Consider the following 26,689-nt stretch of genomic DNA (forward strand, 5'->3'; position numbering starts at 1 on the left):
TGTAAACTTTTGAATGGGCTTGTTTTTATAAATCCAGCTATTATTTTCTCTATATGTAAATATATACACAACAGAAGATGCAGAGATTGACGCACGTCTCTGTAATCTGTGCATACGGGATTATGGGGAAGCTCTAATCTGACCATCCCATGTGGGGTAAGAGTGTCTTACTCAAGGCTGCTCCAGGGTAAAAACAGCAAGGGTGGAGGGGGAAGGGAGGGTGATATCTGTTAACCAGTTAACGAGTTCACCAGCTAATCCTGAAGTGGGATTGGGTGGATGCAACCCTGGATTGGACACAGCGGCTGCAGTGTGACCTTCACGGACTAACACTACATTTCTGAGTGACTGAGGAGGGAAAGGAAAAAAGGATTTCTTTAGTGGTGACGCAGAAGCGTGATTTATTATTTTAATTAAGCATCTCACTCGAGTGAGACCAGCAAAGCCACAATTATGCTAAAACACCCAACAGCCGACTGCCTCCTTTCTTTCTCATGTTAATCAGAAAGAAATGTGTGTTTGCCGGAAGCAGTCAAAGCTTAACAGCAGTCTCAAACGTGCCATAGATGCCTTCACAAAACAAATCAGTGTTTAAAACTGACCGTGCCAAAAACACTCAGAAATGGCCTTAATTAATCTCTGATTAACTCATCCCGTGAATCCATTTATCACTTGCGCTCACCTTTTCTTTCCTCGAATACCTACCTATTTCACCTTCTCTCTTTCGTTCTCAACTCATAGTAATCCATACATTTTTTAATCCAGAATCCTCTGATCTGAACCTCCAGCTGGTACGAGCAGCATCTGCCAAGAGCGTAAATGTAAACGATCAGATGTTAATGGCCCTCTAACGGTAACAAGGTGAACGAATATAGCTGCAAATCTACCCCCCTCGTTCCTTTTGAGAGACCTCGTCTCATTTTTCTTTTTGCTCCAATCCATGAGCCATCAAACAACAGTTTTGTTGCCATTTACAGAAACACCAGTTCAGCATCCCACCACCCACTCTGAGTTCACAGACCTCAGGATATGAATCGCAAATACAAAACCACAGAAAGAAAGATTTCTTGATTGAATGCATACAGTTTAATGCAATCCTCTGCTGATTAACACACAGAGAGTAGCACAGTCCATCTTCGCCTGTTATTATATATTTATCTCCTTTTGCTTTTTTCTCAATTCAACATTAAGTTAAATTAGTAAAATTGTCATTTAATTAACATTTTTATTTAATTATTACATGATATCCCAGTTTATCAAATGAATCATGATTTATTGCATAGTCAGTCAAAAGTTTTTGAACAGTAATATTTTTAATGTTTTTCAGAATTCTCTTCTGCTCACCAAGCCAGCATTTATTTGATCCAAAATACAGCAAAATGTTTCTACTATTTAAAATAACTGCTTTCTATTGGAATATATTTTTTAATATAATTTATTCCTGTGATCAAAGCTAAATTTGAATTTAAATCATTACTCCACTCTTCAGCATCACATGATCCTTCAGAAATCATTCTAATATGTTGATTTGCTGTTGAAGAAACATTTGTTATTATTATTAGCAATATTAAAAACATGGTTTTAATACAACTTTTTTTTTTTTACATTTTGATGAATAAAAAAAATCCAAATATCAGCATTTATATGAAATAAAAAAGCTTTTGTAACAGTATACACTATATTATTCAAAAGCTTGGAGTCAGTATAATTATTATTATTATTATTATTATTATTTTAAATAAAATATAGAAATGAATGCTCTTATCTAGCAAAAGTGATGATAAAGACATTTATAATGTTACAAAATATTTATATTTCAGATAAATGTAGTTCATCAAAGAAACCTGAAAAAAGCTGTTAGCTGTTTTCAATTAAATAATAATAAATGTTTTTGAGCAGCGAATCTGAATATTAGAATGATTTCTGATGGCTCATGTGACTGGAGTAATGATGCTAAAAATTCAGCTTTGAAATCACAGGAATAAATTACACTTTAAAATATGTGACCCTGGACCACAAAACCAGTCTTAAGTCGCTGGGGTATATCTGTAGCAATAGCCAAAAATACATTGTATGGGTCAAAATTATTGATTTTTCTTTTATGTCAAAAATCATTAGGAAATTAAGTAAAGATCATGTTCCATGAAGATTTTTTGTAAAATTCCTACTGTAAACCTATCAAAATGTAATTTTTGATTAGTAATATGCATTGCTAAGAACTTAATTTGGACAACTTTAAAGGTCAATTTCTCAGTATTTTGATTTTTTTGCACTCTTAGATTTCAGATTTTCAAATAGATGTATCTCAGCCAAATATTGTCCTATCCTAACAAACCATGCATCAATAGAAAACTTATTTATTGAGCTTTCATATGATGTATATATCTCAGTTTTGTAAAATTTAACCTTATGACTGGTTTTGTGGTCCAGGGTCACATATATTAAAATAGAAAACAGTTTTTTTAAATAGTAAAAAAAAAAAAAAAAATGTTTTTGCTGTACTTTTTGGATCATATAAATGCAGGCTTGGTGAGCAGAAGACACTTCTTAAAAAAAAAACATAAAAAATCTTACTGTTCAAAAACTTTTGACTTGTAGCGTATATTACATATAAAAATGAAAATTTGCTGGAAATGTACTCACCCCCAGGCCGTTTAAAGTTGTATTTGAGTTTGTTTAGTCATCAGAACAGATTCGGAGATGTTTGGACAGGGAGCATTACATCACTTGTTTACCATTGGATCCTCTGAAGTGAATGGGTGCCGTCAGAATGAGAGTCCAAACCGCTAATAAAACATCACAAGTATCTCCAGCACATCAATTAACGCCTTGTGAAGTGAAAAGCTGCATGTTTGTAAGAAACAAATCCATCATTAAAATAGTCCATAATCCATAATAACGTTTCCTCTAGTAAAAAAGTAATTTTCCTGTTGTCCTCTTACATCAAAATCCACCAACATATTTGTTTTATAGACAGTGCTTGGTCTGTGCATAGGCTATTTCTCTCCTTATTCAGACAAGATGTCACTTAAATTGGATAGACGATTTGTATTTTAGCTGGAAACAATGGTTTCCATTGTTGTGTCAATAACTTCTGAATTATTGTGATGCTTTTATCAGCTGTTTGAATTCTCATTCACTGCAGAGGATTCTTTGATGAGCAAGTGATGCAATGTTACATTTCTACAAATCTGTTCAAAAACACATCTATCTTGGAATGTCCTGAGGGTACATTTTTAGCAAATTGTCATTTTAAGGTAAACGCTTCTTTTTAAAAAGCCCCATATGTAAACTGAGAGGAATGGTCATCATGTCACCTCTGTTGGTATTTAACCATCAGTATGATCTGTTTCACAGCTTCTCACATCTTCCATGAACCAGTGATTTTCTCCTCTGGATTTGTTTTAGCACTGCTGCTCTTGCCAGCATGCATTTGGTAATTATATCTCATTTGCAAAGCAATTTTAAAGCCTCTCTTTCTGCCCTTTAACACCTCTACAGGTGACACAAAACCTACTCCTTTTCTCAGATAAGAGGCTGCAATTTGAAAAGTGAAAATAACAAATTACAAAAACAACAAAAGCCCGCTTTTTGTCTTTCGTTCATCATTCTAGTTTGAACATGCATGGTTAAATCTTTATTAACTTTTTAAAACCTGAATAATTCCACTTATCTATATATCTATCTTCTTAAATACAATTGAAATAAAGAGTGCTGTCGAGGAGAATTTGCAATGCAAACACAGAAAAGAAAGGCCACACTTGCTGACATTACAGCTACAAATCTTGAGTAAAGTTTATGGGATTCTGTGGATCACTGGTGGTCTACATGTTAACCTTGTTTAATATTTCAGTGCAGCGAATAGATTTGACTTGAAGGGTGTGCACAGCATCAGTATGCCTACGTAGTACAGTGAATTTAATGTTGGTTGATGACCTGAATTAAGTCCATTTCTGCTTTTTCATGGCGCTATCTTGAATTAAATGAGGAATTCAGCATTCAAGAAAGGCAAAGCATCTTTTTCTGACAGGGGTTTAGTGCCAGTGCCTTTATTTTGACAGTTGTCACTGAATAAAGCCGCCACTGCAATGGAAGGAAATAATGCAAGTATTTACATGGACAGAAATAGCAATAATCATGATGAATGGATTCCAGATGCTAATTTTAATGTATGCAGGCGCGCTCCTCTACGACAGCACACAGATGCTCAGTTTTGCTATGCCGGCAGACGTAGTGACGGGGGTGCTGGAAGCTCATTTGCATGCCGAACTGCTATCTTAATGTGGATATTTATTTTAATTTAATTTCTTACCCGCACATACCGCACGGGAGGCTTTTGTGGCAAAGTCACATTAACCTCTGGCTAGTTAATATTCATCTGGCGAAGTCCCCCAGCACTTGATGAATATTCATGAGGTGGGCGAGGCCGTCCCCTCACTCCTCCTCCAGCTCCATGGCGCCCGTGCGGACATGTTTATTTCTGCAAGCGGGAGCGCACGCGGCCATCATCATCATCATCATCCTCACCGTCCTGCAGCTCGGTGTGCGCGTGACAGTCGCTCAGCTTAATATGGCAAACAAGAGCGTTTTGCCCACCAAAGAGCGCTCTCTCAAAGGCAGGGAGGAGAAAATGGTCGTGGCAGGTAAATTCCGTTTCTCGTGAAAAGCGGCTGCCACGCAGCGGGTCATGTCAAGGGACACTGATGTAAAAGCAGGTTGATTTGACACGCGTGTTTCTCAGAGAATAAACTCTCCTATGGCACAGCTGAATAGACGGCAACTTCTGCGTTCAAACAAAAACCATGGTAACCTAAATACCGGCAAAATAACATTTATAGTTACTAATATAATAAATGAATATTAAATCTTATTCATACACCATAAGAAGCTTTAAAGCTCTGTCATTTTGTATAATTGATTTAATAAGACGAGATAAGTTATTACAGTTTGGGGCTTTGGAACTTTCATTTTTATTTCTGTCATAACAGAACAGGTTCTTGGACAAATTTGCATAATAGCGTAATAAAACTTGTCAGTACTTGTCAAAATCTTATTTGATACTATATTAGTGATAATTTTTTGAAATATAAGATTTGGGTAACACTTTACAATATGGTTCCACTGGTTAATGTATTAACTAACATGAACAAACAATGAACAATACATTTATTACACTATTTATTAATCTTTGTTATTGTTAGTTATTGAAAATACAGGCATTCGGGCGTTATTTTGTTAATTCAGAAGCACAACTTTTGATTTTAACTCATTAGTAAATTTTTAAATTAACATGAACTAAGAGTAATAAATGCTGTATTGTTCATTCTTATTTCATGTTAACTAAAGTAGTTATTTGTGTTTCATATTGATGCCAAACACATCAAATTAATCGTAATATGTGGTATTTAAAGTTTTTTAGTAGCATTAAATAACAATTGCACATTGAATAACAAATAAAGGGGTCCTATTATGCTCTTTTACAATGTCTTGATTTAGTTATGGGGCTGTAGTAGAACATGCTCACATGCTTGGTGGTTCTAAAAACGCATTATTTTTCACATAATTTACATTATTACAATACCCTTCTCCTGGTTTAGGCTAGAAGGGATACAGCTCTGGCTACTGGGCATGCGCACATCAATCTAACGTTGTTTTTGTCACACTGTACAACAATAATACTGTTTTTGTATTATAGTAAGGGCTAAGTTTAGGGTTGGGGTAGGTGTAGACATTAATAAAACACAATCTAATAGGACAGGTAGAAAAATTATTTCATTGTTAGTTTCCGGTCGGAGATGTATCCCTTCTAGCCACAACCCTTTCTTCTCAGCCTGGCACAAATACCTTGATTAGTTCCGGGTTTGATGAAAGCCCGCCTTCCGAAAAATGAAATGTGTTGTGATTGGTTAGCTGACCCAGTGCGTTGTGATTGGCGAACAGCTTAGACGGTGATTTAGTACTGCCACGCCTCTTGCCAAAGCAGCAAGTTTGATTTAGCGCAAGCTAGATTAAAGTGATTCTTATGTTTTAAATACGGATATTTTTCTTACAAAAACGTATCGTTTCGCTACAGGAGGCCTTTATTGGGTCCTATCATCAGCCCGCGAGATCGTCGATCCATGATATTATCGTGCTAATGTATTTAATTATTTACATACTTAGTTTCATTGCCTGAAACCAGCTCCAACACAAGGCTAGAAGCAGCCACTCTAGTCAATGCTTGTTTTTATACCAGCTGCCCCATGGCTTGTTGAAGTGTCCCAGAAGCGGCTCTCCGCGCTGAATTGCTAAAGTTAGGCTAATCCCCCACCTCGTCCCTATCCACCCCCCAACCATTCGAATTTCCGTAGGCGGGATTTATTTGAAAAAGCATAATAGGACCCCTTTAAATAGATCTCAGATTATGTGACTCTTCACATTAACACCATTGTCTTTTAAAATATTTTTTGAAAGAAAAATCTAGGTATATAATATGTGACCCTGGACCACAAAACCATAGTCATAAGGGTACATTTTTTTAAAATTGAGATTTATACATTATCTGAAAGCTGATGGTTTGTTAGGATAGGACAATATTTGGCCGAGAGACAACTATTTGAAAATCTGGAATCTGTTGGTGCAAAAATATTTAATCCGCCTTTAAAGTTGTCCAAATGAAGCTCTTAGCAATGCATATTACTAATCAAAAATTAAGTTTTGATATATTCACAGTAGGAAATTTACAAAATATCTTCATGGAACATGTTCTTTACTTAATCCTAATGATTTTGGCATAAAATAATTTTTTTTGGCTATTGCTACAAATATACCCATGCTACATAAGACTGGTTTTGTGGTCCAGGGTCACGTATATAAATGTACTTATTTATTATTTATTTACATGTATTTATAATAATATAAAAAGATGGACAATAACTTAAAACTACTTCGACATCAGTATTAATTTTGCACATATTCATGTTTTTAAATAATTTCTAGTGAATTTAGAATTTGGGAACATAAAAAGATCCTGAATTGTACAGTTGACCAATTAACAATACTAAACAAAACAATAACTAAGGTAATATAGTACTGTAGTATAGTATAGTGTAATATAAAGGCTAACAACACATTTTTTTTTCATTAGCATAGAGACTAAAAACAACTGAGTCTTTTGGATGGTCAGTGTGATGTCAAATGTTTCTGTCATGTGTTCTAGCCTGGGATGCTCTAATGCTCTCAAGCATTACAACTGTTCAGGACTATAAAATGTAGTGTGCTAGTGAAGCCCACATTCACTTCTTTTACATGTCTGCTATGGTTAGATGAAAAGGGTCATAAAAAATGCATCAGTCCTTGGCTTACTTGGCAGGACTGAGTTCTTGTCTTTTTAGAGTAAAACTAGGCACAGTTGGCTACTACTAGGCACTCTCTGCCCTTATTCCAAAAATGGTTGTGGCGTTCCCTATTGTAAATAAATAAAAGTACGTAATGACCAGCAAATAATAAACCAGGTGATTTTTTGCCTTCAGATAAAACCAATATCAGTTTTGCTGGCCTGGTGCATCCTGGGAGTTCTGGTGCCCTAGCAGTGTCCAGGGGCCCATCTGTGCATTATGCGCATGAAAGCTCCGCCCCCGTCATGCATTCCCGGCCCTTCTGTCGAAGCAGCTCGCTGTCACGGCATGGCGGAAGCTTCCGGGCCTCTGCATCCATGGGGGGTGGAACAGGGTTTTGGGGAGGATGATCAAACCTTACCTGCTGTTGCCATGCTGGCACAGTTTCGGCCCAGAAACAGCCTGAGAAAAAGTACTGATGTCATCGCCACAGTCACGCCTGTTTATTTAAATGTCTTTATTAACAGGCTATTTAAACGGGATGTATCCAAATATGCACTTCATTAGATGTTGATGCTTTTGGCACAGCGTTTGAATGCAAATCTTTTTAACAGGGCTCGTACAACATGCTTAAAGTGCTTGAAGTACTTGAATTCAACTTTTTGAAATGTAAGGCCTGGAAAACCGTGAATATAGCAATATTCCTGAAGAGGTGCTTGAAAAGTTTTCACACAAAATTCACTCAATTTTGAAAAACTTTTTTCCCCGCTTAATGTTGTAAACCTAGCGAGTGTAAACATGGCTGAAGACATGAAAAGGGGAACAGATTAATCAATTAACCACTCTGATTGATTCAAACAAATGACTTTGATAAATCATTTCAAGCGATTCACTAGCAAAAAAACAGGTCAAATTAAAAGAGCCATTCATTTGATTTAGATCGGAACTTCGGAAAAGGTTCGCAAATCTTTTGATTTAGACTGGAACTTTAGAACGGGTCGTGAATGTTTTGCTTCAGAACGGAACTTCGGAGTGCGGATCGCAAATCATTTGATTTAGTTTGGGATTTCGGATCGGGTTCGTAAATGTTTTGCTTCAAATCAGAACCGAATCATTTGATTTAGATCGGAACTTTGGAGTGAGTTTGTGAATGTTTCGCTTCAGATCGGAACGTGGATCACGAACGATTTGATTTAGATCGGAACTTTAGAGCAGGTTTGTGAATCTTTTGATTCAGATCGGAACTTCAGAGCGCAGATCCCGAATCATATATTTAAAATTGTGATTTTGTAGCAGGTTTGCAAATAATTTGATTTAGATCAGGACTTCAATGCGAGTTTGTGAATCATTTAATTTAGATCGGGATTTCAGAGTGGGTTTGTGAATCATTTAATTCAGATCTGAACTTTGCAGCTGTTTCGTAAATGTTTTGCTTCAGATCTGAACTTCGAAGCACAGATCCGGAATCATGTTTTGCTTCAAATCAGAACCGAATCATTTGATTTAGATCGGAACTTTGGAGTGAGTTTGTGAATGTTTTGCTTCAGATCGGAACGTGGATCACGAACGATTTGCTTTAGATCGGAACTTTAGAGCAGGTTTGTGAATCTTTTGATTCAGATCGGAACTTCAGAGCGCAGATCCTGAATCATTTAATTTAAATCATGATTTTGTAGCAGGTTTGCAAATAATTTGATTTAGATCAGGACTTCAATGCGAGTTTGTGAATCATTTAATTTAGATCGGGATTTCAGAGTGGGTTTGTGAATCATTTAATTCAGATCTGAACTTTGCAGCTGTTTCGTAAATGTTTTGCTTCAGATCTGAACTTCGAAGCACAGATCCGGAATCATTTGATTTAGATCGGGATTTCGGATCGGGTTCATAGATGTTTTGCTTCAAATCAGAACCAAATCATTTGATTTAGATCGGAACTTTGGAGCGGGTTTGTGAATGCTTTGCTTCAGATCGGAACGTGGATCACGAACGATTTGATTTAGATCGGAACTTCAGAGCACAGATCCTGAATCATTTATTTTAAATTGTGATTTTGGAGCAGGTTTGCTTATAATTTGATTTAGATCAGGATTTCAATGCAAGTTCAGGAATCACTTAATTTAGATCAGGATTTCGGAGTGGGTCCATGAATCATTTGATTCAGATCTGAACTTTGCAGCGGGTTCATAAATGTTTTGCTTCAGATCTGAACTTCGGAGCACGGATTCAGAATCATTTCATTTTGATTGGGATTTTGGATCGGGTTCGTAAATGTTTTGCTTCAGATCATAACCAAATGATTTCAATGTGAGTTTGTGAATTATTTGATTTAGATTGGGACTTCCGAGCAGGTTCATAAATCATTCTGTGAATAAATGATTTGCAATCCGCACTCCGAGTCCTTATCTGAAATGATGGTTCGCGAATCATTATTCAGATCGGAACTTAAGAGTGTGGATCCCAATTCACTTAATTTAGATCGGGATTTCGGAGTGGGTTCGTGAATCATTTGATTGAGATCGGAACTTTGGAGCAGGGTCGTAAATGTTTTGCTTCAGATCCGAACTTTGGAGCATGGATCCGGAATCATTTAATTTAGATTGGAACTTTGGAGCAGATTTGTAAATCTTTTGCTTCAGATTTTGGAGCGAGTTCGTAAATCATTTAATTCAGATCGGGACTTCTGAGCAGTTTCATAAATCATTCCGCAAATAAATGATTTGTGATCCACACTCCGAGTCCTGTTCTGAAGTGATGGTTTGTGAATTTTTTGCTTCAGATTGGAACTTCTGATTGTGGATTCTGAATCATTTAATTTAGATCAGGATTTCGGAGCGGGTTTGTGAGTCATTTGATTTAGATCGGAACTTTGGAGTGTGGATTGTGACTCATTTGCTTTAGATCAAACTTTGGAGTGGGTTCATGAATCTTTAGCTTCAGATCGGAACGTCGGAGCGCGGATCCTGAATCATTTTATTTAGAGCGGGATTTCGGAGAGGGTTCGTGAATTATTTGATTTAGATCGGAACTTTGGAGCGGGTTTGTGAATTTTTTGCTTCAGATCGGAACTTCGGAGTGTGGATCCCAAATCATTTGATTTAGATTGGGATTTTGGAGCAGGTTCATGAATCATTTGATTCAGATCAGGGCTTAAGAGCAGGTTCATAAATCATTCCACGAATAAATGATTTGCGATCCGTGCTCTGAAATGGCTCTTATATTTTTATTTATCTATTTATCTTTTTTTTAGAATTTGAAAGATAAGACATTGTTTAATAAGTGAGATCTCTGATTAAAGTCCTTGAAAATCAAAAAAGTAGTGGTTGAAAAGTCCTTGAAAATCCTGGAATTTAATTTTAAAGTATCTGTACAAACCCTGCTTTGAGAACTGTTTATTTTTTCATTTTAAAATGTTTGCATTGTAGCATGAGAGCAGAGCAGCTTGAGGAATAGCTTGAAATTTTATGGAAAAATATAAATAATAAGGGTAATTTTAGTTATAATCAGACTATCATTATCATTACTTGTAATTCAAATAGGCCGTATTTGAGGAAATTATTCTTTCAATTGTGTGTGTATCCTCTGAAATGATGCACATTCTACCATTTAAAGAGCAATTTCATCCGAAGTTCTGTCAAGAGTGACTGGGTGACTGCTATTGGTTTTCCATCACCCCCCGCACAGAAGTATTTAGCAGATGCTTTTTATCCAAAGCAACGTAGAATACACAAATAGGAGGCTCAGTTCGCCGTGAACAGGCTGTAGTTAAGAGCTTTGCTCAAGGGCACAGTGGTGACGAGTAAAACTGTAATCAAAGTAGCTCTCCAGATCCTGAGCTTCCCCTTCCTGAGATTGAAACCATAACCTTAGCAGCCACGATTCCAAACCCCCAGATTACAATATGCTACTGGCCTTTCTGTATATTATGGACTCATTTGGCTCTTCATGCTGAGCAAACCTGTGTTCATCATTGCACCTGTGAACATTTTTACACAGCTATTGTATAAAACCCCATCTTTTTACATCATCAACTCATTCAGAAAGTTGACATTTGTTTGCTGAGGGGCTGAAAATACTGTTTTTCCACAACTGTATCTGTTAGCGTATGTTTTGTCTCGGGCATCAGAATGCTGGAGGTGTTCCACAGATTACGTGCACTATCTTGCAAACTGTAGCAATGAGGGGGGCCAGCCTTCACCATAGCAACCGGAAATGGTTGCTTGGATACAGGTTTGAATAGAAAGTATGGTATGAATGCATCAGCAGTCGCCTCCAGGGGACATACAGGCACTTGAACTTGTCTGTGACTCCAGTGTCTCAGCTGATTCAAGTTGACCCAGCATGAGGTGGTGCTGGTGCGGTCCAGCAGAAACAGCCTTGAATGTGCAGTGTTTAACAAGAACGTGAAGACTCGTTGGTTGAAGACACTTTCATACTGAGATTGCTTTGATTTTTCCTTCATATTTCAAGTCAAAAACTCAGCAGGTAGGCCTAGCAGTATAGACCTTTTCTCCACAGTAGATTTGTTTATATAGTCCCGCTTGAAGACACAGTTTATCTTCAAGAGAATATGGTTAGGTGGTTATAGAACAAGTTGAATCAATATTTTACCCTGCTGGGTGTGTTTATAATTGGATTACAAATAGTGAAATCATTTCCAATTGGTTCCAAACAGTTCGGCAATTCTAGATTCTGTATTTAATCTTTGGTAACTCTGAGTTGTCTCAGTGATATGCATCCAACCAATCACAATAGATTCATATGTTCATATTATAGAGGGCAAGTTAGAGTTGTTTAATCCTCGTTTACAGCAGAAACACATGCTGTAATAGTCCAGGTTAACGTCAAGTCCTTGGGTCACGAGAAAGTTGTGTTGAGGAACTGTGAAGGGTCATTCCAGTACCATGATGGTGGACGGGCAGACTTCCAATTAAATTTGCAGCGAAATAAACCCTGAGGAATAGTGTTGCGATCAGTGCGATTTCTGATATTTAACAAGGCTTTTGCTTTTTCTCCCGTTTGCCGGAACACAATTCACTCCAAATTAGGTCCATTTTAGCCGCAGTTTCGGAGAAGAAAGGTCCTTTTACCAATCTCGCCGCTCCATAAAAAGTCCTCTTCTGGTTCTTTTGTCAAGCTCACCCGCCTTCCTTTGCCTCACTTTCTTTTTTCCTCTTTTTTCCCTTTTGTCTTCGCTGTCCTTTTTTCGGCGAGCGGTTGGTAAGGTGTTGGCGAAGGCGTCTTTTGGCACAGTCACAGGGCACTGTTAAAGGAGGCAGACTGGCACCTCCTGGACCCATGCCAGAGCTCCTCGGGAGAAATACCCACTGCTGTGGTTGGTGTGTGAGTGTGTGAGAGAGAGATAGATAGAACAGGAAGAGAGAGAGAGAGAGAAAGGCATTATGGGAAGGTGAAGGGAGGAGGTTGGAGAGTGGTGGAGAGAGAGAAAACACTAGGTTTGGGGTGCCAGAGCTTTTGTGGATGTTGGTTGTGTTGGCGTGTTCTTGGCCAGATTCACTTTATTCCAGTTTGTTTGTTACGTTTTTTTTTTTTTCACTCTTCACTGGATGGAGCGGCTGCGTGTTCATCTGCTGCCAAAAGGCACGAAGGAATGAAAGACAAAAAACGTGTGGCTCCATATTTCCGCCGCTCTAATCTGTTGCGCATCCCTCTCTTTTATTCCTCTGCCCATTCCTGTCTTCATCACTCACTCCGAAATTCATTTGTCCTCTATTTCTCACCTTCTTTATTTGGAAAACGTGTTTTTTTCTTTTCTTTTCTTTTCAGATCCTCCCTCGCAGAAATTAGAAATGGCATAATTGTACGCTTGGCTGGCAGGTCAGTGCCAGGTGGTCTGTTCGAACATTGTGAGATTTGGCAAATGTGACTGCAAAGGTGTGTATGTGTGTGTGTGATGCGCAAGTCCTCACCCCGACAAGAATAAAGGAAGCTTTGCTTGTCAAGGTGACAAAACAAGCTGTTCTTTTTTTATCTTGATTTGGTAGAATGGCTTTTGTCTGCCTGGTTGTCTTTGTCTCTCAGTTGTTTACATGTCATCTCATTTCCTTGTATGTTAAGCAGCATTCTTTGATGTTAAATGTGCTCAATGTGCAAAACAGGTTAAAGTTTCACGAAAGAAACCAAACATACTCTTTGCAGTACCTATGAATAATAAAATTGAGTGAGCCAACTAGTCTAGTGTAGGGGTTTATTTTATTTATAGTGGCAGTGCTTTAGTTAGCGTGCTGCGCTTTAGCTGTTATCTGCATGGTAAAACCCTCTCAGGGAGATTTTGCTGCTTTTAAGTTCCTCTAAAGCACTGCTGTAACAGACAGCAATACGTCTTTGTCCATTGCGTCACACCCTCTGTGCTTTTTTTACTTGAGCATCTTGTCACAAGTGTTGCATTTTTAAAACATTGGCCTTGTTTTCACCTGGTATTAGGATGAGATTTCAGTGATCCAATCAGAAGTGGTCAGCTGAGGTTTAAACAGTTTTTAACAGTTTCAAATGCGCCTCCTCTGACCAATGCTGTTTGGATTTCCTTTAGACACTTCTCTCTTAATTCTTCACGCTCTACATCACAAATACTGTTGACTGAACAAACCCATATCATGCGATTACAAGTGATTGGAAAAGTAATCAAAGTAAAATGATTAAAAGAGCAGTGTTTTGATACAAAGCAGTTGATTTAATGCAAGTGTGGCCTTTTGTGGCTGTTTGAACATATTTGATTACATGAGTTTGGAAACCGTTGGTTCTTAATACTGTGTGTGGTTACCTCGATGATCTACGACAGTTTTTTTGTTTTGTGATGGTTGTTCATGAGTCTCTTGTTTGTTCTGAACAAACAAGAGAGTGAGCACTGTTCGTCAAAAAAATCCTCTATGTCCTGCAGATTTCCAGTTTTTCAATCTTTTGCATTTTTGAACCCTTTCCAGCAGTGACTTTATGATTTTGAGATCTTTTCACACTGAGGACAATTGAGGGACTCAAACACAACTATTAAAAAAGGTTCAAACATTCACTGATGCTCCAGAAGGAAACATGATGTGTTAAGAGCCAGGGGGTGAAAACTTTTGAACAGGATGTAGATGTCCAAATTCTTATTTTGTTGAAATATCTTCTTTTTTTCATTTAGTACTGCCCTTCGGAAGCAACAGGAGATACTTACATGTTTCCCAGAAGACAAATTAAGTAAAATTTACCTTGATCTTGTAAATTTCAGAAATTTCAGAAATTCCAGTCTTCCCATTCTTTTCTCCTCTTCTTATCGCTAGGAAAGCAGTGAACTTTACATTGCTTCTCTTGTTGCTCTTTGACTGAAAGTTACAACCAAAACATGCACAATGTGGCATCATATCAGTATTTTATTTTCCGAGTTGCTTATTCTGAGTGTGCTGTGGTAAAAATAGCAATGGGTAGCACCAGTAGCTCACCTAGTGCAACCATTTTACGTCACTGAAATAATGGGACCCCGCATCTCCAAGTCTCTATTACAGTGGAATGTGAAAGTTTGGGAACCCCTTGCAGAATCTGTGAAAATGTGAATAATGTTAACAAAATAGAAGAGATAATAAAAAAAAATGCATGTTATTTTTTAATTAGTACTGTCCTGGGTAAGATATTTTACATAAAAGATGTTTACATATAGTCCGCAAGACAAAATAAATTGCTGAAATTATTAAAATAACCCCCTTCAAAAGTTTGGAAACCCTTGGTTCTAAATACTGTGTGTGGTTACCTGGATGATCTGGATGATCTATGACTGTTTTTTTGTTTTGTCCCTTGTCCCTTGTTTGTTCTGAACAGTTAAAGTGAGCACTGTTCTTAAGAAAAATCCTCCATGTCCTGCAGGTTCTTCAGTTTTCCAGCCTCTTTTGCATATTTGAACCCTTTCCAGCAGTGTCTGTATGATTCTGAGATCCATATTTTCACGCAATTGAGGGTCTCAAACACAACTATAAAAAAAAGTTCAAACATTCACTGATGCTCCAAAAGGAAACACAATGCATTAAGAGCCGGAGGGTGAAAACTTTTAAACAAGATGTCCAAAAAGTTTTCACCCCCCGACTCTTAATGCATCATGCTTTCTTCTGGAGCATCAGTGAATGTTTGAACCTTTTTTTAATAGCTGTGTTTCAGTCCCTCAGTTGTCCTCAGTGTGAAAAGATGAATCTCAAAATTATACACTCACTGCTGCTAATGATTCAAATATGCAAAAGATGCTGGAAGGCTGAAGAATATGAAGAAGACATGGAGGATTTTTCTGAAGAACAGTGCTCAGTTTAACAGTTCAGAACAAACAAGGGACTCATGAACAACCATCACAAAACAAAAAAACTGTCGTAGATCATCCAGGTAACCACACACAGCATTAAGAACAAAGGGTTCCCTATTTTTGAAGGGGGTTATTTTAATAATTTCAACTATTTTTTTGTCTTGTGTACTATATGTAAACATCTTTTATATAAAATATCTTATTCAGGTCAGTACTAAATAAAAATTAAAGTGCATTTTGTATGATTTTGTTAAAATTATTCGCATTTTCACAGATTCCCAAACTTTCACATGCCACTGTATATTCTGGTTTCTAGATATGCCACAGGTCCCTCACTCAGTGTCTGTTTATTCATTCAGTCTGTTTATGTCCGTCAGGTAATTAGCAAGCCACAAGCCACAAATTTAAGGTATTTATGTCTAAAGCACAAGCAGTATGCGATATGTTATGTGCCAAAGTTGCAATTGGTAATGGACAGATTGTCAGTATTAAGGTCATTACCGTATATAGTTTAAACTTTAGGGAGATTAAAGGGGGAATGAGAGGCATATTGCCCTAAATGCACTATTGTGTGTGTTTGTTTGTGGGGCCATGACACATTTCTTCATCCATATGCTAATATTAGTGTGCCGTGTGTAAACCACTATCCTTTGCTGCCTGGAGATTTAGGTGGTAAATCACTTCAGTCTTCTTAGCTCTAATCCTCCCCACATCTGTGCCCCTTTTCTCTTCCTCTTTACTGCTCTAATTCCAGTATGGCACAGTTGGCCTCATCCATCCAACTCAGGAAACATTTTGTTTGTCCAGCCTTTTTTTTCTTCCTTGTGGCCTAATCCACTGCAGGTTGTTCCACAGGGCTTTCAGGGAGCTGTCTCCTTCCTATGCATTCGCGTCACTCATGGTTTGTGACCTTCTCTGGATGGTTTAGAAGTGTGTGTGAGTGTGTGCTGGGTGGGGGGAGGTTCAGCAGTGTAATCTGCTAAGTGTCTCCCACTGCAGAAACAGCAGCACTGATTCAGCTTAGCCTGAGCAGACCGGGCAAATCTGCAGTAATCCTCACCACAGAACCCAGTCTGACAGTCCCACCATCTGGAACAGCGCCACCTTGTGCATACATACACCCTATTGATTACAAAACATTTATATTGCTGTCTTTCTCTGTTTCTGCAGCAAAGCATGCATCTAATGGGAACCCCACAGTGGAGCCGTTTCCTGACAGCATGGAGATGATCATGTTTGGTGAGTGTGGAGAAGATCATATTCCAGACTTCCTTGGGTGCAGTTAACGTATTGCTTGCTGGAGTACCACTTGTTTCGAAGTGGTGGCCCATGGGAGACCTGGGTTGGAGTCCAGCCTGGTTCATGTTCAACTCTCATTTCTCCATCTCTCTTCTTGACTTCATGTTTTCGAGTGCCAATAAAAATGTGGCTAAAAGCTCATTTCAATGAATCAGCTGAAATGTCAGTGTCCAAATATAGAAGTACTGTTCCAAGTCCTAGTGAACTAGACAACTGCCCAGCATCCTAACTGAAATTGAACACCATACAATAGCATTCAAAGGTTTGGGGTTGTCTTTTAAAGAAGTGTCTTATACTGTACATGTATATATATTTGTGGTCTGAAGATGAAAGGTCTTACAGGTTTGGAATGATATAAGGGGAAGTAAATATGTGACCCTGGACCACAAAACCAGTCTTAAGTCGCTGGGGTATATTTGTAGCAATAGCCAAAAATACATGGTATGGGTCAAAATTATTGATTTTTCTTTTATGCCAAAAATCATTAGGAAATTAAGTAAAGATCATGTTCCATGAATATTTTTTGTAAAATTCCTACTATAAATATATCAAAATGTAATTTTTGATTAGTAATATGCATTGTTAAGAACTTAATTTGGACAACTTTAAAGGTGATTTTCTCAGTATTTTGATTTTTTTGCACCCTCAGATTCCAGATTTTCAAATAGATGTATCTCGGCCAAATATTGTCCTATCCTAACAAACCATATATCAATAGAAAGCTTATTTATAAGCTTCATGTGATGTTTTGTGGTCCAGGGTCACATATAAGTAAGTTTTTATTTTTGGGTGAACTATCCCTTTAAAATGCAGTGTATTCCTGTGAATTTTCACCAGCCATTATTCCAGTATTCAGTGTCACATGGTTCTTCAAATATCATTCTCTGCATTTCTATTTGGTGTTTAAGAAACATTAATACAAAATTAGTGTTATATCACTTGTGCTGCTTAGTATTTTTGTGGAAACCATGCCCTACATTTTTTCAGGATTCTTTGATGGAAAGTTCATAAGAGCAGTATTTATGTGGAATTGGGATCTTTTGTTAATACATCCTTGCAAAGTGAAAAACAACAAAGTGTTGTTGTTTTTTTAAATGTTTTACTCACCTTAAACTTTTGAATCGTATTGCTGTATGTAGGCCACAAATTTCTCAATTTTCTGCAAGCTTTTATGCGTGTCAAAAACACGCATAAAAGCTTGCAGTTGATTCCAGTTGAGATTGATGTGCGATGAACTAATTCACACAAAAAATATGCAGACACAGATACTGAATACAATTACATGAAAGTAAAAGTATGAGTTGCAGATATTTATTTATTTGTTTATTTATAGATTTATTTTTGGCGTTTGCCTTTCTTATAAGACAATGTAAAGCAGACAGGAAGCGAAATCAGGCGGGGTTGGGATCGGAAAGGGTCCTCTAACACGGGATTCTAACTCGGGATGCTCACAACGCAACAGTGTTATATGAATGACAAGATGCAAATATTTATATATATGACAGAGTATCAACAGTGTTGGAATTTGAATTTTGTGTTCACCCAAAATTGAAAATTCTGTCAATAAAAGGTTGGTTCACCTAAAAATGAAAATTAGCCCATTATTTACTCACCTTCCAGGCATCCTAGGTGTATATGTCTTCCTTCTTTCAGACTAATCCAGTCGGAGTTATATTAAAAATTGTCCTGGCATTTTCAAGTTTTAGAATTGCATTGCTGGTGTTTCTCTTCATCAGTCCAAAACAAGTCCAATAAAGTGCATCCATCCATAATAAAAAGTGCCTCACACGGCTCAGGGGATGAATAAAGGAATCCTATAGTTAATCAATGCTTTTTTGTAAAAAAAAATGCATATTTAAAACATAATAATCACTTTAATCTAGCTTGCGCAAACTGGTTGTACAACAAAAGCAGCTCCGGGCGGATGATATATATAAGCCAAGAGGAGAGTTTTTTCTTTGCTGAAGTAAGGAGACTTTGCACAACGCATCTAAATGAGATTTAATATTAAATTGAAATAAGAAATTACTTTTTACTACTACTTCCCACACTGTGCATTTGACTTGATTGTATGTTTAGGACAGAAAGTGTAAATTATTGTGAACGTAGTCGCTCGATGAAGGCTTTAAGACCTTTAAGAATCCTCTGCCGGCTGGTCACTCTACTTCACAGCGAACGGGACTCGCGCTGACAGCACTAATAACCTTACAGTCCGCACTTAGATTTCGGCAAATTAGTTTTGGCGAATGCAAAAAAATGTGATTATTGAGCATAAGCCCAACATCCAGTAAGCCAAGAAAACATAAAATATACCTGAGAGAAGACGTCTTTCACGTCTTGTGTATTCCTCAACCTGGATCTCATTATTGAAGCACAAATTCAAGCACCAAAAGCATGAGATTTATTTATTTAAAATATGCATTTTTATTCATTCAAGCTATATGGCTGCAATAACATTTTAGTTTAATTTAGTTTAGTTTATTACACCACTTGTGCAGCCAGTCACAATTCGCAATGGTACCATTTACTCGGGACGACGGTTTGTGTGTAACTTGTGTGCCATTTTTGTATGACAAATCATTTTTAGAGTACTTGTACATAAATAGTTTTAGCAAAACAAGTATGATTATTTTTGAGAACCTTTTTACATGTACAGTCATGGCCAAAAGTTTTGAGAATGACACAAATATTAGTTTTCACAAAGTTTGCTGCTCAACTGCTTTTAGATCTTTGTTTCAGTTGTTTCTGTGATGTACTGAAATATAATTACAAGCACTTCATACGCTTCAAAGGCTTTTATCGACAATTACATGACATTTATGCAAAGAGTCAGTATTTGCAGTGTTGGCCCTTCTTTTTCAGGACCTCTGCAATTCGACTGGGCATGCTCTCAATCAACTTCTGGGCCAAATCCTGACTGATAGCAACCCATTCTTTCATAATCACTTCTTGGAGTTTGTCAGAATTAGTGGGTTTTTGTTTGTCCACCCGCCTCTTGAGGATTGACCACAAGTTTTAAGATCTGGGGAGTTTCCAGGCCATGGACCCAAAATGTCAACGTTTTGGTCCCCGAGCCACTTAGTTATCACTTTTGCCTTATGGCACGCTGCTCCATCGTGCTGGAAAATGCATTGTTCTTCACCAAACTGTTGTTGGATTGTTGGAAGAAGTTGCTGTTGGAGGGTGTTTTGGTACCATTCTTTATTCATGGCTGTGTTTTTGGGCAAAATTGTGAGTGAGCCCACTCCCTTGGATGAGAAGCAACCCCACACATGAATGGTCTCAGGATGCTTAACTGTTGGCATGACACAGGACTGATGGTAGCGCTCACCTTTTCTTCTCCGGGCAAGCCTTTTTCCAGATGCCCCAAACAATCAGAAAGAGGCTTCATCGGAGAATATGACTTTGCCCCAGTCCTCAGCAGTCCATTCGCCATACTTTTTGCAGAAGATCAATCTGTCTCTGATGTTTTTTTTGGAGAGAAGTGGCTTCTTTGTTGCACTTCTTGACACCAGGCCATCTTCCAAAAGTCTTGGCCTCACTGTGCGTGCAGATGCGCTCACACCTGCCTGCTGCCATTCCTGAGCAAGCTCTGCACTGGTGGCACTCCGATCCCGCAGCTGAATCCTCTTTAGGAGACGATCCTGGCGCTTACGTAAGGGATAATCAACGGTTTGCCGCGAAGCGGAGGGTGGTTGCCTCCGCGAAGTGCATTTTAAATCCTTTAAAGCACGGCAAGCCGTTGATTATCCCGCTTATTCCATGGTTATAGACAAATTAAAACTAGGATTGATATTTGCAGCGCAAAATTTGACTGAATGGATAAAAAAGACGGTTATTTTCGTCAGTTATGACACGCAGCTCTAGTATTCTGGCCGCTTCAAATCAGACTCAGAGATTAAATAGTCCGGTAAAAATCACATTTATTTGAATGAAATATAGCATTTGTTTCAGTAGATTATCGATCGACCAAGAGAGAGTGTAAAGGCAAGAGAGATGACAGTTGTGTGTGTGCGTAACGTTACCTGCCTGCATGCTGTGCGTCTCTCTCTACAAACAACAATTCATTCAAAAACAGCAGTTTTACCACCCCGTTGCTGAGGAATATAATGTAGTGATCTAGTATCTAGGCTATTTCAATAAGGATCGCAGGCAAACGCTGACAAGAAGTTTATGTATGTGCGCAGCACAATGCGATCTCCTCTCTCTCTCTCTCTCTCTCTCTCTCTCTCTGTGCTTTTGCATCCATAAATTAAAGCAGCGCATTAATATAGAACGGTGATTAAACTGACTTGGAACTACCTGTGCATTAAACGGTTTTACTGCACACCTGCCAGCCAATCAGAATCCAGTATCCAGACATTCCATGGAATAATGGACTTTCTTGGACGCCCTGAAGCCTTCTTAACAATGCAGTGGAAAGTTTTTTTTCGGCATTAAGCTAATTTTCATGGCAAAGAAGGACTATGCAATTCATCTGATCACTCTTCATAACATTCTGGAGTATATGCAAATTGCTGTTATAAAAGCTTCAGCAGCAACTTTTCCAATTTCCAATATTTATGTCATTCTCAAAACTTTTGGCCACGACTGTATATACTTTACTGCAGGCGTTGCAATGACGAACGCTATGTAGTACAATAGTTTAGCGTTTATTATTTAATTTTCATAATTCTAAACCCTGCATATTCTAAAACACCTTCAACTATAAAACACTCTTGCTCTTAAGCCAAATACACACTGAAACAAATAATTTACGGCATCTGGATGTACTGTAAATCACTATTCTCTGCATTAGCACTGTTTTGAACTTGCTGTTCGAATGCTTTCTTGTTTACTAAATCTTTGGACTTACAAGTTGATCGGTTCAAAATGATGTAATCGCAAAAAAAAAATGCTTCTTTTCATTTTAAGGCATTATTTTCGTTATAATGTACTGATTCACAATCTTAGTCAATAATTAATTATTATTCCACTGCTCTTATTGTGCCGAAAAAAACACCCTTGCTGTGAAAAGCACCTGCATGAATGACAGAGGTGCGCTAAAGGCTATGTGCATACCGACCCACTTCAAGCACTGCTGAGATCTAATAAAACTGTAGTTAGGTTTTTTTCTGATGACTGTTGTTACAGCTAACAGAACAACATATCCCGGGCATATTGTATACTTGTGAACTTTCTGGGAGTTTTGTTGATTTTCCTCTGGTAGTTGTGGCTGCTGTGAGCCAGACTGAAACAGGTAGCGCGGACACAAAAATGGCGGCGATAAAGCACAGTGACGTCACATGGTCCCTATAGATATCATCTGCCTGGAAGGGCTTCTGTGTACAACCAGTTGGCGCAAGCTAGATTAAAGTGATTATTACGTTTTAAATATGGATATTTTTCTTACAAAAATGCATCGATTTGCTACAGGAGGCCTTTTTTCACCCCCCTGAGCCATGTGAAGCACTTTTTATTATGGAAGGATGCACTTTACTGGACTTGTTTTGGACTGATAAAGAGAAACACCCACCCATGCAATTCTAAAGCTTGGAAATGGCAGGTTCATTTTTAATATAACTCTGAATGGATTCGTCTGAAAGAAAAAGGAAGTCATATACACTAAGGATGTGACGGTGAGGAAATTTTCCCACCGGTTAATTGATCTGTGACAACACCGGTAAAACCGGTATCAACGGGGGGCAGGTTGGGGGGTAGTTTGTTAGAGTTTTCTCTCTTTTCCACAGTTTTAAATAGCTTGTAAATCCCTGTGCGTATTTTACTTGTTGTTTGAACATTAATGTGTGTTGGCAGTTTGTGTACACAACCAACCTACAATGATAAAAATCCACCCAGTGGTATTTTTTTTAATCTTATTACTTTTTATCCCCTTTTTGAAATCAGGTCATTCTCAGCTTCTTGTCGTTGTGACGAAACAGTTGATTGACATGAGCTCCTTACCTTAGACCCGCCCTCACCGAGCTGAAACAGTCCGAACACGATCACAATTGTGTCGACTCTAGGTGCAAGGGAAGACTCTAATTGAGCGATTGAGGTGTTCTGTTGTTGGATGTAATAATGAACGTACCAGTCGTCATTTACTCCTATATCTGAGGCGCTGAAGACGCAGAGAATAACGTTACTTTCGTTTTTAAAAGGAAAGCGCCGATCCCGATCTACATATGCATCTATGTTTGTGTGAATCATTCGTGATGTAGCTTCACCCGCAGCAGAAGTGAGTATAAGGGTTTTTTATGTATTTTTGCAAATGGCCTTTCTTAATAATGTGCTTGTTGGCAAATTACGCCGATAAACGTGGCTAAACACAGCTAAATGCGGCTAAAGTAAACATTATGGATCGTAATCCCACAGCAGAGAGGGGCGGGACGAGCAAAGCTCATTCGCATTTAAAGGGACCATGCAATAAAATGAGTTGATTTTTTGTATGATTTTGACAAGGTAAAAGGGTGTTGTTTTACACTACTACTGAGAATTTTTAACCAAAGTATATTATAGACTTTTCATTAAGACCCTAAAAAATCATATGAACATGGAAAATGGGCATCCGATGACCCCTTTAACTTTCGAATTAGCAGCAATTCGGCATCAATTGATTGAATGGACAACAAAAACACCTATGACAAACTCACTTAGAATAGAATGATTAATTTATTAACAAAATGGATAAAAGTACACCATGGTATAGGCTTAATGTAAAAATAGCAAAGTTTAATTATAAAAAATACTGAAAATCACCAAACACTGTGGAATCAAATAAATAAGAAACAAATGTTCTTCCATTGAGCTTCCAAAATCGCCTATTAGATAAACGGCAACAGTCAACAGACTTTTTAAAATCCAAAATCTTTTTAAAACAGGTGCTTTTGTATTTCGTTTTTCTAAACTAAATCTTTAGCCAACGTCTTGCCTTTCTCTTCTCACTCATCAGCTTGACTCATTCTCCACACATGATAAATGAAATCTGACTCCTGCACGGATTGTTCGGTATACTGCATTCAGCAGCCGCGTTGTTTTTAATCGTACTGTCTGTTCTTGAACTGAACTAAATGACTTTTCTTAAAATAAAAAATTCAAAACGACGGTGGGGGCGGTGGGGGCGGTGCCACAGTGGGCAAGTGATGAAACCAGTGTTGCGGCTTAACACCGGGTAACACCGACTATCGCAACAAGCCTAATGGGCTAATTTTAATTTTTAGGTAACTAACCCTTTAATTACTCACCATAATGTCTTTCCAAACCTGTTCCAAAGTATTCTTGTAGCTTCATAAAAATTAAGGTTGAACCACTGATGTCACATGGACTATTTTACCGATTTTGCTAGTACCCTTGCTGTCTATGCAGAGCTCTCGGATGTCATCAAAAAATATCTTAATTTGTGTTTCGAAGATGAACGAAAGTCTTGCAGGTTTTGCAACGACATGAAAGTGAGCAATTAATGACAGAATTTTCATTTTTCGGTGACCTATCCCTTTAAGAAGGCCTTTGTAGAGGAAGCACAATGGGAAATACTGTTACAATTTCTATCTGTGTTGAGTAATTTGTTAACAAAAGATTCAGGTCTTCCTATTATTATTGCTATTTGACCTCTTTCTGTCTGATTTCTGTTCAGGTATGGGCTGTTTTTGGGGAGCAGAGAGGCGCTTCTGGAGGATTCCTGGTGTGTTCTCTACACAAGTGGGCTACGCTGGAGGCTTCACACCTAACCCTACCTACCACGAAGTGTGTTCAGGTGAGTCCCAGCTACGCAAACACAGCCAATCGAATACAGATATGCTTGTAGACACATGCCCAAATACATTTTCCCCACTTTACCTTATCACTGCTACATGCTTGTTCACCTCCCATGTCAAAGAGGTCTCTGATGGCACTTTTCCCAACCGTAAGTCACAAACACTAGAGCAGCAGAAGCTTCACTGTACCCAGATTAGTGCTTCGCTGCAGCCTTCACCAAAACATTCCCTTCATCTGCAGTGAACTACCCAGAGTGCACTGCTCTCTCCCAGATCCGCAGCCCTTCCCCCCTTCCTCTGTATGACCTACTTGTAGCCAGACAGTTCAGAAAAGATGAGATGGAGGGAGGGATGCAGCTGTGATGTTGCAGTTTCTGAACTGGTCCCAGTGAGAAGGTTCTCACTGCAGCTCTGCAGAGGGTTGGCTCTTTCCACACACACACACACACACACACACACACACACACACACACACACACATGTTGGGTTTACATGTTTTATGGGGACATTCCATAGGCGTAATGGTTTTCATACTGTACAAACCGTATTTTCTATCGCCCTACACCTACACTACACCTAAACCTAGCCCTCACAGGAGATTGTGCACACTTTTACTTCCTCAAAAAAACTCATTGTGCATGATTTATAAGCCTGTTTCCTCATGGGGACCTAAGAAATGTCCCCACAAGGTCAAAATCTACTGGTATTACTATCCTTGTGGGGACTTTTGGTCCCCATAACGTGATGAATACCAGGTACACACACAAACACACACAGAGGCTCTTTTAAGTGTGTAGTGTGGGGAAGACTCGCGGCTGTCAGAATTGCATCGGGAGTTGGGGTTAATATGTAGACAGGCTTTGTTATTTCTAAGAGCAGCAAACGCATATGCACATACTGTTTTACACAATTGTTTATGAAAGGTTTCGTCTTTGAGTACCAGTTAAAAGTTTGGACACATTTGACAGAATGGTTCTTATGATCTGAAAAAAGGTTTATGCTTAAATGCTTCAAATGCTTTTTAGTATTCTTTGATGAATAGAAAGCTCAAAGGAACAGCCCTTATTTAAAATAGAAATCTTTTGTAACAATATATGCATGTCTTAACGGTCACTTTTTATTAATTTAATGCATTGTTGCTGAATAAAAGTGCATGTGTATTGCTATTGCTACATTTATGAGGTTGGTAATCTAAACAGGAATGTTTTCCACCATATTCTTCACTAAATGAACACAAGAAAGTGAAATTTAATCATTTCAATTAACATGCTTCTTTTTTTTAAAGAATCTTAATCTTCAAGTAAAAGATTCATTAAAATTCTTAATGTTCACTTTATAATGCCTGAATTAAAATCACAAAGCATTTGCACTTTATTTGTTCATGATCTAACTTCTTTTTGTGCTTTTCTCTCCAGGTTTAACGGGGCACACGGAAGTAGTGCGAGTGGTCTTCTCTTCTAAAGATGTCAGCTTAGAGAAACTTCTCAAAGTCTTCTGGGAAAGCCACGACCCCACTCAAGGTAAACAAACGCACCTATTTCCTCACATCTATGCACATGCACTCACACAGATGTCCATAGAAAGACCCCTGGGTGCGAGATGCAGTGGTCCAAAAGCAAACGGCCTCATGAGGTTAAAACATGGCTGCATCTGTGTGTTCACACTGCCCTGTGCATGTGTGTGTGTGTCCGATGGTCAGGATGATCTCGCGGGAATTGGAACAGCCTCAGACAGGCTATGTTAATGTGTCTGAGACCAATTCAGCCATGAGAGGAAAAGAGACATTGCGTGTGTGTGTGTGTGTGTGTGTGTGTGTGTGTGTGTGTGTGTGTGCATTAGTGCAAGCGTCACCTATTCCTCCAGTCTACTAGAAACAGACCCAATACTGAACGCACAGCTGATATTTGCCGTCTGCGCTGTCCTTCAGGTCCTCGTTTGAGAATAAATCAGCCTTGCTGTCTGTCTGTGATCTAGCACTAAGCATGAGACTCAAAGAACCCTGAATATGAGTACAAAAGAATGAATTTAATTGGTTGAGCTGAAAGACTTGGTGTGTTTTTGAT

At 38.2% G+C, this 26,689-nt stretch overlaps 1 protein-coding gene across 1 annotated transcript in view; it reads left to right on the forward strand.

Annotated features, from left to right (window-relative positions):
• Positions 1-4,411: 4,411 nt before the first annotated feature.
• msrab (methionine sulfoxide reductase Ab) overlaps positions 4,412-26,689 on the forward strand; it is a 51,029-nt gene continuing 28,751 nt past the window's right edge. The window contains exons 1-4 of the mRNA XM_073827279.1: positions 4,412-4,643; positions 16,765-16,833; positions 24,506-24,625; positions 26,042-26,146. Of these exons, the coding sequence (XP_073683380.1) occupies positions 4,412-4,643; positions 16,765-16,833; positions 24,506-24,625; positions 26,042-26,146 (526 nt within the window). The remainder of the gene's footprint in view (positions 4,644-16,764; positions 16,834-24,505; positions 24,626-26,041; positions 26,147-26,689) is intronic.

The sequence above is a fragment of the Garra rufa genome, chromosome 21 (assembly GCF_049309525.1).
Source record: "Garra rufa chromosome 21, GarRuf1.0, whole genome shotgun sequence".
NCBI lineage: Eukaryota > Metazoa > Chordata > Actinopteri > Cypriniformes > Cyprinidae > Garra > Garra rufa.